The 16,505-nt window shown below is 42.5% G+C and overlaps 1 protein-coding gene across 2 annotated transcripts in view; it reads left to right on the top strand.

Annotated features, from left to right (window-relative positions):
• The window catches only part of usp53b (ubiquitin specific peptidase 53b), a 52,842-nt gene that overhangs the window by 2,866 nt on the left and 33,471 nt on the right, over nt 1–16,505 (top strand). For both annotated transcript variants that reach the window (XM_064925991.1, XM_064925990.1), the window contains exons 2-8: nt 1,307–1,497; nt 1,757–1,932; nt 2,189–2,281; nt 2,704–2,838; nt 5,043–5,156; nt 5,822–5,904; nt 11,388–11,493. In XM_064925991.1, coding sequence (XP_064782063.1) covers nt 1,431–1,497; nt 1,757–1,932; nt 2,189–2,281; nt 2,704–2,838; nt 5,043–5,156; nt 5,822–5,904; nt 11,388–11,493 — 774 coding nt within the window. In that variant the 5' untranslated portion in view covers nt 1,307–1,430. The remainder of the gene's footprint in view (nt 1–1,306; nt 1,498–1,756; nt 1,933–2,188; nt 2,282–2,703; nt 2,839–5,042; nt 5,157–5,821; nt 5,905–11,387; nt 11,494–16,505) is intronic.

Here is a 16,505-nt window from a genome sequence, read left to right as displayed (position 1 = left end):
ATGAATCCGTCAGATTCGCCCAACATCAGTGCCCAACCTCACTAATGCTCTTGTGGCTGAATGGAATCAAGTCCCCGCAGCAATGTTCCAACATCTAGTTGAAAGCCTTTCCAGAAGAGTGGAGGCTGTTATAGCAGGAAAGAGGGGACCAACTCCATATTGATGCCCATGATTTTGGAATGAGATATTCGACGAGCAGGTGTCCACATACTTTTGGTCATGTAGTGTATCTTCTACTTTTCAGTTAATTGAGAAGTAATTTTAAATTGATGCCCTTTTTTCAATTTTTCGCTTGGAATGTCAGTTTACTTCCAGAATCGACTGACTTCCATTCATATTGACCCCAACCCTGCAGGGAGCCTCATTGGCCTAGTTAGCAAACTATATGTGCTGTTTTGGTATGGGGAGTATCCAGACCTTCACACAGTCCTAAAGTGATTAAATAATTTGATGAAATGCCAGGGTGAACTGTATTTTTCAGTGCTGTGACAACCTTTGACTTGAAAATGCAGCTACGGCCTGTGAACTGACTGTTGATTCAGTGTCCAAGTAAGCTATACAGTTCCAACATTGTCTACCCAGCTCACGTCAATCACAACACAGAGAAGCCATTGCAACTGTAGGCCTAGTCTCTGTGGTCACTAGTATCTAGTATCTATAGTCACTTATATAACTATCATCATCAAGATTCTATTTAGGTGTATGTAAAATAAAATCACAACACTTTGAGAAGGTCAGAAACAATGTATTAAGGCATAGGATAAAACAATGGCAGTAATTCAACATAATAGCAGGGGCGATTCTAAGAAGTATTTTAATGGGGGGCCAGAGCGGGGACCAAGCACCTGAAAGGGGTGGCCATGGGAAATCAGGAAATTGTATCACAAATAGCATTGACAATTGGCTTAAACTACGATGCATTTTACTGAAAAACTGTTTCAACGGATAATTTGTATCTGTCCCTAATCTGTTCAAAAAATCTATTTGAAAATGAACACAGGGAAAATATTCAAGTTAGATACATGAGAACTTAAGTGGTAACTCACTGCTATTAAATATTAGGGCAATGCAACGGTAACAGTGACATTGAGAACCAGGTTTTTCACTTTAAAATGTATTTTAAACAAAAACCAATGACTACTACTTTTAACAATTCCTGCATTTTTTTTTTTTTACAAAAGCACATTTACTTGTAGAACAGAGCAGATGCAAAGTTTGGTAACAGAATGATGCTTTGTGCAGTTTGTGCCGTCATTGCCCAACGTTTTTTTTTTTAAAGCCAATGATTTGTCCCATCTCTCTTTAGACTTGGTCCCATTGTCATTCAATGTACAATAGTGCGATTCCAAAGCTTCCCTATGGATGAACCTGGGAATGACTTCAATGGATCTCTTTGGAAGTGCGAGGCAGGGATGTAATGGATTGGTCCCATGGCCTGCCAGCTTCCTCTTCACAGTATGTCCAGCTGTGGCAAACCTCCCCCACTCTCCGGAGAAGGTAAACAACAGCTTCCATCACACAAGTCACTAAATCCTACCAAACCCAATGTATGATCATAACCAGTGGCCAAGTGCTATTTCCTCTAAGATTTGCATGGACACATAAGGACTTGCCCCTCAGGATGTATTGTATGATTAAAGTGTTTTCTATGGATATATCTCATAACAGGGGTCTTAAACTCCTGGTCCAAGAGCCACATTTGTGTATCCCATTGCTATTAGAACATAAAAACAATTTGTGACTACTCTCCCTCCAGGGTCAGGCTCTAACTCTCTGGCATGGGTCAAACTCTTCAAAAAGCCTGGAGGTGTTGGTGGTGGTGGGGGTCTGGGGAAGTCCTATCAGCCTGGGAGCATGTTGTCTCTGGCTCTCACCAAAGGCCTGCTGAACGAACCAGGCCAGAATAGCTGCTTCCTCAACAGTGCCGTACAGGTGAGTGCTAAACCTTGTCAATATGCAGGTTTATGCAATAGTTTAAACATAGCTTATTTGCTATGGAAGGCTAAGGGGCAAGATTACTACTAAATTAAGATGTATCCGTGTTTTAAGTAGGACCTAGGTCTACATTTCATATAGAACTTCATGTAGGACTAAAACAGTAATAACATTTTATGTTACAGATTTTGTTTGATTAATACACATATAAATGTGATTTGAATATGACCTGTCTGTCATTTCACCGGAACAGGTGCTATGGCAGTTGGACATTTTCAGGAGGAGTTTGAGACAGCTTCCTGGTCATTTTTGTCTAGGGGATGCCTGCATTTTCTGCGCTTTAAAGGTTTGTATATAATATCATCATCACAATACATCTTACACCTAGTTTGATGACTTATTCAAGAGATCACAAGATGTCCAAGTTCACCATACCACTCATTAAAATGTAGAATAGTTATTATGTTTCTATTTAAACAAAAGTAGCCATTGATATTTGTAAATATTTTAAACCCACCCACTGGGAACACACTAGTTGAATCAATATTGTTTCCACTTCATTTCAATAAAATAGCGTTGATCCAACATGAAATAGATGTAAAATTGACGTCTGTGTCTAGTCGGCAGTGTTCCACATCTAGAATTAAGACTAATCCTGGACTGCATTGAACATTCCTTCTGGGTCCAGGAAACCGGCCCTTAGTGACTTGATAAGTAAGGCAACTTACAGTACTAAGTAATTCTCTACAATGCATTTTCCCCCTGCAGAGTATTTTCAGCCAGTTCCAGGAGAGCCGAGAGCGAGCGTTGCCCTCAGATAGCCTGCGCTGCGCCCTTGCCGAAACCTTTAAGGACGAGCAACGCTTCCAACTAGGCCACATGGACGACGCTGCAGAGTGCTTTGTAAGTCAGAACGGTAGCGCTTTCTTTTTTAGCGGTCGCAATGTCATATCAGCCTTTTTTATTGAACTAAAGTAGTTCCCCAAAACTCTCCTTTGGTACCCTTTAAATTTGCTCAATTCCAGTAACTTTCCCAAAAGTAATTTTGCAACCCTAACCCAGCCTACTCTATGTATTCCAGTACAAATACACCTGATTCAACTAGTCACTTAACCAGTTAAGTCAGCTGTGATAGTTCTGGAATAAATCAAATAAGGGCAAATGGCTGGGGGTACTTTAAGGAGAGGTTTGGGAAACACTGAGTTAAAAGAACAGAAGCTAGGAGGTCAGAGGGTATTTTCTGCTTAGCACAGACAAGGTTATAGCTCCAACTGAGATATTTGGGGATTCTCCCAGAGCTGTCCAATGGTACCATCTTAGCTGAAGACCATAACAACCCAGGAAGACGCCAAGGGGTAAGACAAGATGACATTTCTCCTATGCTGCAAAAAAATACATTTCAAATTTTGAGCAGTTGAGTTTCTTTTTGGTCAACTCTGTTAACATTGTTTCATTGATTACATAGTTGAAATGTGAATTCTTGCACAGTATATTAATAGTTCACCACTGAATCAGGATTGAAGTACTTGTTTAATATTTCTGTATGCTTACTTTGCATGTTAGCATTTTCGGCAAACATTAGCATGGCCATTGATTGTCATTAAAATTCAATATAATATATCAGTGAACAGTCATTTTAAATGGATAGTGCGAGATAAATAATTTAATATACACTGAGTGTACCAAACATTAGGAAAACCTGCTCTTTCCATGACATAGACTGAACAGGTGAAAACTATGATCCCTTATTGATGTCACCACTTCAATCAGTGTAGATAAAGGGGAGGAGACAGGTTAAAGAAGCTTTGAGACAATTGGGACATGGATTGTGTATGTATTTGTATTTATTAGGGATCCCCATTAGCTGCTGCAAAGGAGTCTTCCTGGGGTCCAAGCACAATACAGCACTCACATTACACATAGATAAAACAGTACATCATATAACATTATACCACCACTACATATCTACAATACAAAATGTATAATACCACCATACAACAATATTACAATGTACGTGTGTGGGGAGTGCGTGTGCTAGTGCCTGTGTGCGTATGCGTGTGTGTGTGTGTGTGTGTGTGTGTGTGTGTGTGTGTGTCTTTACACTCCCCGCTGTTCCATAAGATGTTTTTTTTTCATCTTAAAAAGAAATCTGATTCTACTGCTTGCATCAGTTACCTGATGTGGAATATAGTTCAATGTAGTCATGGCTCTATGTAGTACTGTGCACCTCCCATAGTCCGTTCTGGACTTGGGGATTGTGAAGACATCTCTTGCGAGGTATGCATGGGTGTCCGAGCTTTGTACTACTGGAGTAGTTTAAACAGCTCGGTGCATTCAGCTTGTCAACACCTATTACAAAAACAAGTAGTGATGAAGTCAATCTCTCCTCCACTTTGAACCATGAGAGATTGACATGCATATCATTAATGTTAGCTCCCCGTGTACATTTAAGGGCCAGCCATGCTGACCCTGTTCTGAGCCAATTGTAATTTTCCTAAGTCCCTCTTTGTGGCACCTGATCACACGACTGAACAGTAGTCCAGGTGCGACCAAACTATGGCCTGTAGGACCTGCCTTGTGGATAGTATTGTTAAGAAGGCAGAGTAGCGCTTCATTATGGACAGATGTGTCCCACTCAGAGGGTGAATGGCCAAGACAATAAGATTGAAGTGCCTTTGAACGGTGTGTGGTAGTAGGTGCCAGGCGCACCGGTTTGAGTGTGTCAATAACTGCATCACTGCTAGGTTTTTCACGCTCAACAGTTTGCCGTGTGTATCGAGAATGGTCCACCACCCAAAGGACATCCAGCAAACTTGACACAACTGTGGGAAGAATTGGAGTCAACATGGACCATCATCCCTGTGGAATGCTTTCGACACCTTATAGTCCATGGTCTGACGAAGTGAGGCATGGACTACAAGTGCAACTCAATATTAGGAAGGTGTTCTTAATGTTTTGTACACTCAGTGTACACTGTTATGTTTTTACTCACAGATATGCGTATCAGGATAGTTTGGACTTCACATGCTAAGGATGTAATGGAAAACTCTTAACAGTAACTGACTTCAGATGTCTGACCTCATTTTGTTTAATTCTTGGTGCACAAGGAGAACATTCTGGAGAGAATTCACCTGCACATAGTTTCTGACACAGCGACTGAGGCCTGCACATCCAAGTCCTGCATTACCCACCAGAAGTTTGCCATGACACTTTATGAACAGGTAATGTGATGTATTTATTCCACTGTTGATTGGGAAGAGGGAAAAGGAGAGACATATAGACTATTGGATAACACTCTACTTAAGAGATATAGGTATAATGCATTATGATACGTATATAATGCATTATAAGCATTGCCATCAGTATTTATGAGGTGTTTATAATGTGTTTTCATCTTATAATGAAACTGCTATTTTCAGCCATTTTCAGTTGATACATTTCCACATAAAAAGATGTAGCATTTTATAAGTTCCTTCATAAAACAGTTATAAAGACTTATACATGCTTGTAACAAGTAATACTACTTTATGCCTTAAGTAAAGTGTTACCCAATAGTGAGATACTCACTAACAACAAAAAGATTATTAAACCAAGTCAATTCAATAGATCTTTATTGTCCCCGAAGGGCAATTCTTACGCCACTTAAGAAATACATATACATGTATAAATAAAAGCATACACACAGCAAACATACACAGCTAAGGGAAGATGTTTTAAAAATTTAAAAAAGCATAAATGAGATTTTGTCAAATATACTGTATATAGATTACCGGAAGGCCAATCTGAAAAGGCCTATACACATATTGTCGGATTTCCAAATTCAACTTTCTCTATAGTTATTCTGTTATTTTAATTTGACATGAAACTTGTTTTTCTCCCCCTACAGTTTGTATGTCGTAGTTGTGGCGCCTCCTCGGACCCCCTTCCTTTCACAGAGCTAGTGCATTATGTTTCCACCACAGCCCTATGGTAAGTACTTCCTCTAAGAAACTTGTCAAACTGAACTGAATCTTTGCTCTAAGCCAAAATTGGATTCTCTGGTGAGATGGCGCTGCAGTGGATAGCTGCCGTCTTACGGACTCCTGATATTTTGTGTTTTTTTACGCTGATCTTAACTTATTTCCACCATCATTTCCTGTGAACGAAAACAGCTTCTGGACATCAGAAGAGCGATCACTAACCTCGATTTGGATGAACATTTCTACTACAATGAGTTGGCAACTCTGGACATTATGCTTACCCCGGACCAGGCCCTGATCGCTGGGATTCGAAAGAGGAAGAGGCGGCGAAAGAGAGGCAAGCGAGGCAGAGTCATGATTAAGCTATGTCAGCGAGCATCTAGAACGTCATTGCCCTCTGTTTTGTAGGCGAACATACAATCACTAGATAACAAACTGGACGAGCTCCGTTCGAGACTATCCTATCAATGAAACCTGAAGAACCATAATATCCTATGTTTCTCGAAGTCGTGACTGAACAAGAACTTGGATAATATACACCTTGCTGGCTTTTCCATGCACCATCAAGATCAGACGGCAGCTTCGGGTAAGATGAGAGGGGGAGGGGTGTGTCTCTTTATTAACAACGGCTGGTGATCAATCTCTAATGTTAAGAAAGTGGCAGATTTTTGCTCACCTGAGTTAGAATACCTCATGATAAGCTGCACACCATACTATTTACCAAGAGTGTTATCGTCTAGATTTTTGATAGCTGTCTATTTACCACCACAAACTGATGCTGGCACTATGACCACACTCAACGAGGTGTATAGGGCCATAAGCAAACAAGAAAGTTCTCATCCAGAGGGGCGTTTTTCCAGGGGGGGCACTTTGTTTTAACTAATTTTACCATCATGTCACCTGTGCAACTAGAGGCAATACAACTCTAGATCACCTTTACTCTACACACAGAACTCCGTACAAGGCGTTTCCCTCACCTTTCCTTTGGCAAATCTGACCATAACTCTATCCTCCTGATTCCTGCTTACAAGAAAAAACTCAAACAGGAAGTACCAGTGATGCACTCATTACGGAAGTGGTCTGATGAAGTGAATGCTAAGCTACACAACTGTTTTGCTAGCACAGACTTGAATATGTTCCGGGATTCATCTGATAATGTTGAGGAGTTTACCACATCAGTCACTGGCTTTATTAATTATTGCCTCGAAGACATTGTTCCCACAGTGACCATACGTACAGTACATATCCCAACCAGAAGCCATGGATTAAGGACTACATCCTCACTGAGTTAAGGCAAGAGCTGCTGCTTTCAGGGAGCAAGATACTGATACGGACGCTTATAAAAAATCCCACTAAGACCTTCTAGGAGTCATCAAACAGGCAAAACGTCAATACAAGACTAGTATCGAATCCTACTACGCTGGCTCTGACACTCGTCGGATGTAGCAATGCTTGGAAATGATCACAGATTATAAAGGGAAACCCAGCCTCGAGCTGCCCAGTGACACAAGCCTAGCAGACAAGCTAAATGCCGTCTTTGCACGCTTCGAGACAAGCAACACTGAACCATGCATGAGTGCAGAAGTAGTTCTGGACAACTGTGTGATCTCGCTCTCCGCAGCCGATGTGAGTCAAACCTTTAAACAGGTTAAAATGTACAAGGCCGCGGGGCCAGATGGATTACCAGGATGCTTAGTCAGAGCATGTTCTGACAAGCTGTCTGGTGTTTTCACTGATATCAACCTCTCCCTGACCCAGTCTGTAATAAATGCATGTTTCAAGCAGACCCCCATATTCCCTGTGCCCAAGAATGCCAAGGTAACTTGTCTAAATGGCTATCCCGCCGTAGCACTCACCTCTGTAGCCATGAAATGCTTTGAAAGTCTGGTCATAGCTCACTTCAACACCAGCATCCCTGGCACTCTGGACCTAGTGGTTAGAGCGTTGGACTAGTAACAGGAAGGTTGCAAGTTCAAACCCCGAGCTGACAAGGTACAAATCTGTCGTTCTGTCCCTGAACAGGCAGTTATCCCACTGTTCCTAGGCCGTCATTGAAAATAAGAAAATAATAATGTTCTTAACTGACTTGCCTAGTTAACTGCCCTCTCCCTCCTGGAAAAGAGGAACATCTATTTGAGAATGCTATTTATTGACTGCAGCTCAGTGTTCAACACTTTAGTGCCCTCCAAGCTCATCACTAAGCTTAGGACCCTGGGACTGAACACCTTCCTCTGCAACTGGATCCTAGACTTCCTGACAGGCCTCTCCCAGGGGGTGAGGGTAGGTAACAACACATCCGACATCCCTTACCAAAGGGCCCCTCAAGGGTGAGTGCTTAGTCCCCTGCTCACTGTTCACCCACAACACCATCATCAAGTTTGCTGATGACACGACGGTGGTAGGTCTGATCACAGATTGAAAAAAATATATATATAAAAAATGTTTAGCTTTATTTAACTAAGCTAGTCAGTTGAGAACAAATTATTATTTTCAATGACGGCCTAGGAACAGTGGGTTAACTGCCTGTTCAGGGGCAGAACGACAAACCCCCCAGCTCGGGGGTTTGAACTTGCAACCTTCTGGCTCTAACCACTAGGCTACCCTGCCGCCTATAGAGAGGAGGTCTGTGACCTGGCAGTGTGGTGCCAGGAAAACAACCTCTCCCTCAACATCAGCAAGACAAACGAGCTGATCGTGAACTACATGATCAGCTCGTTTGAGAGCTTCAAGTTCCTCGGTGTCCAAATCACTAAGGAATTAACATGGTCCTTACACACCAACACAGTCCTCCCCCTCAGGAGGCTGAAAAGATTTGGCATGGGCCCTCAGATACTCAAAAAGTTCTACAGCTGCACCATTGAGAGCATCTTGACTGGCTGCATCACCACTTTGTGTGGCAACTGCTTGGCATCCGACCGCAAGGTGCTACGCATGGAATTGACATCCAGGACGTCTATACCAGGCGATGTCAGAAGAAGGCCCTATAAATTAACAAAAATTCCAACCAGCCAAGTCATAGACTTTACTCTCTGCTACCGTACAGCAAGCGGTACCGATGCACCCAGTCTGTAACCAACAGGACCGTAAACAACTTCTACCCACAAGCCATAAGACTACTAAATAGTTCAACAAATAGCTACATGCATTGACCCTCTTTGCACTAGCTCTTCTAACTATTTTGACTCATCACATACGCTGCTGCTACTGTTTATAATATATCCTGATGCCTAGTCACTTTACCCCTACCTATATGTACATACACTACATGGCCAAAAGTATGTGGACACCTGCTCGTCGAACATCTCATTCCATAATCATGGGCATTAATATGGAGTTGGTCCCTTTGCTGCTATAACAGCCACCACTCTTCTGTGAAGGCTTTCCACTAGATATTGTAACATTGCTGCGGGGACTTGCTTCCATTCAGCCACAAGAGCATTAGTGAGGTCGGGCACTGATGTTGGGCGATTAGGCCTTACTCGCAGTCTGCATTCCAATTCATCCCAAAGGTGTTCAATGGAGTTGAGGTCAGGGTCATTGCAGGCCTGTCAAGTTCTTCCTCACTGATCTCAACAAACCATTTCTGTATGGAACTCACTTTTGCACGGGGTTATTGTCATGCTGAAACAGGAAAGGGCCTTCCCCAAACTCTTGCCACAAAGTTGGAAGCACAGAATCATCTAGATTAATGTCATTGTATGCTGTAGCATTAAGATTTCCCTTCACTATAACAAAGGGGCCTAGCCCAAATCATGAAAACAGCCCCATTATTCCTCCCCCACCAAACTTTACAATTGGCACCATGCATTGGGGCAGGTCGCATTCTCCTGGGGTCCGCCAAACCCAAATCTGTCATTCGGACTTCCAGATGGTGAAACATGATTCATCACTCCAAAAAACACATTTCCAATGCTCCAGAGTCCAATGACGGCGCGCTTACACCATTCCAGCTGACGCTTGACATTGTGCATGGTGATCTTAGGCTTGTTTGCGGCTGCTCGGCCATGGAAACCCATTTCATGAAGCTCCCGACGAACAGTTATTGTAAGTAGTGAGTGTTGCAACCGAGGACAGGCAATTTTTACGCGCTGGGCACTTCAGCATTCGGGGACATTCCCGTTCTGTGAGCTTGTGACCTAACACTTTGCTGCTGAGCTGTTGTTGCTCCTTGATGTTTTTACTTCACAATAACAGCACCTACAGTTGACCGGGGCATCTCTAGCAGGGCAGACATTTGACGAATTGACTTGTTGGAAAGGTGACATCCTATGACGGTGCCATGTTGAAAGTCACTGAGCTCTTCTGTATAAGGCTATTCTACTGCCAATGTTTGTCTGTGGAGATTGCATGGCTGTGTGCACAACTTTATACACCTGTCAGCAACAGGTGTGGCTGAAATAGCAGAATAAAGTAATTTGAAGGGGCGTTCACATACTTTTGTATATATAATGTATCTACTTCAATTATCTCATACCCCTGCACATCAATAACCTCAATTTGTCAGGGCATGGACTACAAGGTGCCGAATGCGTTCCACAGGGATGCTGGCCTGGGTATCCTTTGGGTGGTGAACCATTCTTGATACAGAAGGGAATCTATTGAGTGTGAAAAACCCAGCAACATTGCAGTTCTTGACACACTCAAACGGATATGCCTGGCAACTACTACCATAACACTTTCAAAGGCACTTAAATATATTGTCTTGCCCATTCACCCTCTGAATGGCACACATATACAATCCATGTCTCAATTGTCGTATGGCTTAAAATAATTCTTTAACCTGTCTCCCCCCTTCATCGACACTGATTGAAGTGGATTTAACAGGTGGTAGTAATAAGGGATCATACCTTTCACCTGGGTTCACCTGGTCAGTCTATGTCATGAAAAGAGCAGGTGTTCCTAATGTTGTGTACACTTAGTGTCTAGCAAGTTATCGTTACTCATTGTGTATGTATTCCTTGTGTTATTATTTTTTCTATATTTTTCTCTCTGCATTGTTGGGAAAAACCTGTACGTAAGCATTTCACCTGTTGTTTTATGAAGCATGCGACAAATAACATTTGCATAGGCATCATTCTACGATAACTATAAGGCAAAAACCTATGCGAATGCCTTGTACCAGGTGTGTAAGCACAGCTAGTTATAGAATAGACCTACTGCTTTAGTAGGTCGTCCAAAGTACTCCAACTGCATAATGTACTAGTGGTAGGTAAAACTTTACACTACAATGCTATTAGAACTGTTTAAATTGTGTGTGGTAAGTACAGTGTGTCAGTACAGTGTAGTAACTATACAGTAACTGTACTGTACTTACAGAAATAATTACACAGTAATAAGGGCTGTAAGGCACTAATGTAAAGTGTGACCGTACTAGCCTGCTAAGGGTCACTGCATACATTGTTCCTCTTCCACTTGCTGTTAGTTTTGGATAAGGCTTATGTGATTTGCAGTGCAGAAAGACACCCCTATTATCCTGCCTCCTATGTGTCCCAGCCAACAGGTGGGCCACGTCCTGGGGAAGAACGACAGGCTTCGGTCGGACATGTTTGGGGAATTGCTGCAGGCGGCAAACACCATCGGTGACCTACGGAACTGTCCGGTATGTTGCTAGCTCATTTTCAATGTGAACCATAGTTTGAAGTCAATGTGATATATTTGTTTTTGACATGTGGCCATGTTGTTATCTATGCAGCCATAAAGTTGGTGCTGAACAATGTGACATGTCATTTAGAGGAACTCATCCCAGCTTCGAGCAGTACATGACTCCAATGGATTTTTTTAATGCTTTCTGAACTGTGTGAAAGTCCCTTACTGAAGCAATGTTCAGTATGAATGGATTCTACCAGCTATTCTATCAGTATCAAAAACATTCTGTGATATAAAATACAATGGGAAACATCTTCACAGTAAACGCTACTTTTTAAATACTACAATACTGTTTTATTGAACTGAACCCTTAAAGTATGACCATCATAACAATATATTATAGCTACTGTACCTGCAGTATCCCAAAGCAAGTGAATGCAGATCCAGACATTATTTAATTCAAACCCGCATCGAGCTGATTTCTACTGTCTGTATTCTGCTGTGTGACATTATGATGGGAACAGGCCTGAAGGAGAGGCTGCCAGACTAGTGCTAGGGATATAAATAGCAGTTAAAGCTTATCCACTGTTGCTCTCTCATCTCGATTGGCTAGCACTGGTCTACCACTTCAATGTGCGTCAGCCCTGGTGAAAGTGCTATGTTCCATTAACTCTTTCTACTGTGCCTGGGAAAAATAAAATCATAGCACACAGGATTCTTAAAGTTAGATATTAAAGCTATTTTTGTATTTTCTGTAATGAAAGTTGTTTTACATTTTTCATATTAACAACATTAAGAATAATTAACAACATGTAAATAATAATTATTAAGGATTAGTAAATAGTTTATTAATCATTTATTAATCATTACTCCATTTAAAATATGTTTAAGGGATTTCTATTCATTATTTAAGTATTTTTGCATGGCCTCGTCTAGTGTGGGCTATTTATACCTTAAAAATACTTAAGAAATATTTTGAGATACCAGTGTAATCTCTCACAAAAAGATGGCCATTTGTAGACATTCCAGCAGTACCTGATGCTCCTGAAAGTCTCAAAATGGCAACGCCATGGGCATGCTCCTGATGAGGTGGCGGATGGTCTCCTGAGGGATCTCCTCCCAGACCTGGACTAAAGCATCCGCCAACTCCTGGCCAGTCTGTGGTGCAACGTGGCATTGGTGGATGGGAGCGAGACATGATGTCCCAGATGTGCTCAATTGGATTCAGGTCTGGGGAACGGGCGGGCCAGTCCATAGCATCAATGCCTTCCTCTTGCAGGAACTCCCAAAGAAATGCCACCCCACACCATGACTGACCCACCGCCAAACCGGTCATTCTGGAGGATGTTGCAGGCAGCAGAACGTTCTCCACGGCGTCTCCAGACTGTCACGTCTGTCACGTGCTCAGTGTGAACCTGCTTTCATCTGTGAAGAGCACAGGGCGCCAGTGGCGAATTTGCCAATCTTGGTGTTCTCTGGCAAATGCCAAACGTCCTGCACGGTGTTGGGCTGTAAGCACAAACCCCACCTGTGGACATCGGGCCCTCATACCACCCTCATGGAGTCTGTTTCTGACCGTTTGAGCAGACACATGCACATTTGTGGCCTGCTGGAGGTCATTTTGCATGGCTCTGGTAGTGCTCCTCCTTGCACAAAGGCGGAGGTAGCGGTCCTGCTGCTGGGTTGTTGCCATCCTACAGCCTCCTCCACGTCTCCTGATGTACTGGCCCGTCTCCTGGAGGCGCCTCCATGCTCTGGACACAACGCTGACAGATACAGCAAACCTTCTTGCCACAGCTCGCATTGATGTGCCATCCTGGATGAGCTGCACTACCTGTGCCATTTGTGTGGGTTGTAGACTCCGTCTCATGCTACCACTAGAGTGAAAGCACCGCCAGCATTAAAAAGTGACCAAAACATCAGCCAGGAAGCATAGGAACTGAGAAGTGGTCTGTGGTCCCCACCTGCAGAACCACTCCTTTATTGGGGGTGTCTTGCTAATTTGCACAACAGCATGTGACATTTATTGTCAATCAGTGTTGCTTCCTAAGTGGACAGTTTGATTTCACAGAAGTGTGATTGACTTGGAGTTACATTGTGTTGTTTAAGTGTTCCCTTTATTTTTTTGAGCAGTGTATATAGTCAAACATCTGATATCAGGACTTGAGGAAGCGTTGTAATGGAATGTTCTGCTTATGTTGTCAACCTCGCCAATGCAAAATAATCATAAAACAAGGAGATGTAGCCTACACACAACAGCAATTTTTCACTAGTGGATTTCTTTTTATTCAATACTACTGATATATGATTGAGGTATAAATGTTACATGTATGATTTGCAGTTAGAAATGTTACATGTATAAACTTCAAATGCCTGCAGTGCCTCAGTCTTTTAACCGCAGACTTTTCACACATGGCTTTGTTTGGCAGCACCTTTACATGTCTTTTAAAGGCAGTAAGGTTTTAAACGTAATGGGATAGTTCAGCGGAATAAGGTATTCAGATATGTGCTTCCTTACCTCGTAAGCAGTATATGGACTGCTCTGGGCGGTAAGATAGCCTGGCGGGTTGGAGTGTTATACCGAAGGTTGCTAGGTCAAATCCCCGAGCTGACAAGGTAAAAATCTGTCATTCTGCCCCTGAGCAACACCGTTACCCATTGTTCCCTGGGCGCCGAGGATGTTGATTCATTAAGGCAACCCTCCCCATCTCTCTGATTCAGAGGGGTTTGATTAAATGCGGCAGACACATTTCACTAAGTAGACCTTTTCATGAGGATAAATTCTGTGCGTAAACCAAATAATCTGTTTGCAGGAGTAGTTTCAGTGTTTGGGTTTTCGTCAATGATTATTTGGATGTACCAGGAATGGGTGAATGTAGCGCTTAAACGTTGACCGCTTCGTGCGTGTAGCGAAATTACCGGAAGGAGGCCAGGGGCTTTGGAGGAGAGTTTCCTTTTGCTTTGGCGGAGAGTTTCCTTTTGCTTTGGCCGGAGAGTTTCCTTTTGCTTTCGCCGGAGAGTTTCCTTTTGCTTTGGCCGGAGAGTTTCCTTTTGCTTTGGCCGGAGAGTTTCCTTTTGCTTTGGCCGGAGAGTTTCGTTTTGCTTTGGCGGAGAGTTTCCTTTTGCTTTGGCGGAGAGTTTCCTTTTGCTTTGGCGGAGAGTTTCCTTTTGCTTTGGCGGAGAGTTTCCTTTTGCTTTGGCGGAGAGTTTCCTTTTGCTTTGGCCGGAGAGTTTCCTTTTGCGAGGATAGACTTCGCAAACACGTACACGCAAGGTTTAAGTTCTGGGTTAACTGAGATTCGACTCTCTAAAGGACACACTTTTGGTAGAAAAGTCACTGCCAAAAAACACGTACAGTGCCTTCGTAAAGTATTCAGACCTCTTGACTTTTTTCACATTTTCTTACGTTACAGCTTTATTCTAAAATGTATTCAATTGTTTTGTTCTTATCATCAATTTACACACAATACCGCATAATGACAAAGCAAAAGCAGGTTTTTAGACATTTTTGCTAATTTCTTAAAAAGTAAAAACAGAAATATCATATTTACATAAGTATTCAGACCCTTTACTCAGTACTTTGTTGAAGCACCTTTGGCACTGACAACAGCATCAAGTCTTCTTGGGTATGACATTACAAACTTGGCACACATGTATTTGGGGAGTTTCTCCCATTCTTCTCTGCAGATCGGATGGGGAGTGTTGCTGCACAGCTATTTTCAAGGTCTCTCTCTCGAGAGAGAAGTCGGCTCTGGCTGGGCCACTCAAGGACATTCAGAGACTTGTCTCGAGGCCACTCCTGCATTGTCTTGGCTGTGTGCTTAGGGTTGTTGTCCTGTTGGAAGGTGAACCTTCGCCCCAGTCTGAATTCCTGAGCCATATGGAGCAGGTTTTCATCAAGGATCTCTCTGTACTTTGCCCCCAGTCCCTGCCGCTGAAAAACAGCCCCACAGCATGATGCTGCCACCACAATGCTTCACTGTAGGGATGGTGCCAGGTTTCCTCCAGACATGACACTTGGCATTCAGCCTAAATAGTTCAGTCTTGGTTTCATCAGACCAGAGAATCTTGTTTCCCATGGTCTGAGAGTCATTTAGGTGCCTTTTGGCAAACTCCAAGTGGGCTGTCATGTGCCTTTTACTGAGGAGGTGTTTTCATCTGCCCAGTCTACCATAAAGGTCTGATTGGTGGAGTGCTGCAGAGATGGTTGTCCTTCTGGAAGGTTCTTCAATCTCCACAGAGGAACTCTAGAGTTTTGTCAGAGTGACAATTGGGTTCTTCATCACCTCCATGACCAAGACCCTTCTCCCCAGATTGCTCAGTTTGGCCTGGAAGAGGAAGAGCCTAGGTGGTTCCAAACTTATTCCATTGAAGAATGATGGATGCCGCAGTGTTCTTGGGGACCTTCAATCCTGCAGACATTTTTTGGTACCCTTCCCCAGACCTATAAATTGACACAATCCTGTCTCAGATCTTTCCTTCGACTTCATGGCTTGGTTTTCGCTCAGACATGCACTGTCAACTGTTGGACCATATATAGACAGGTGTGTGCCTTTAAAAATGATTTCCAATCAATTGAATTTACCACAGGTGGACAATTAAGTTGTGGAAACATCTCAAGGATGATCAATGGAAACAGGATGCACCTGAGCTCAATTTCGAATCTCATGAATATATGCTTGTGTAAATAAGGTATTATAAGTTTTTTTTAAATACATTTGCAAACATTACTAAGAAACTGTTTCTGCTTTGTCATTGTGAGGTATTGTGTATAGATTGCTGAGGATTTTTTTGCTATTTAACCCATTTTATAGTAAGGCTGTAACGTAACAAAATGTGGAAGAAGTCAAGGGGTCTGAATACTTTCCGAAAACACTGTGTGTGCATATATTAGCATTTTCGTTATTTTCCTCCGCATTTGTATGAAGATACACATCACACTATTACAGCAGTGTGACTGTTTTGGAATATAATTTTCAATATATTTTCTTAAAGATCCTCTGTGTTGTGTGCTTATTGTTTAAC

This window comes from Oncorhynchus masou, chromosome 20 (genome assembly GCF_036934945.1).
Source record: "Oncorhynchus masou masou isolate Uvic2021 chromosome 20, UVic_Omas_1.1, whole genome shotgun sequence".
NCBI lineage: Eukaryota > Metazoa > Chordata > Actinopteri > Salmoniformes > Salmonidae > Oncorhynchus > Oncorhynchus masou.
This window is presented reverse-complemented; position numbering and strand designations above follow the sequence as displayed.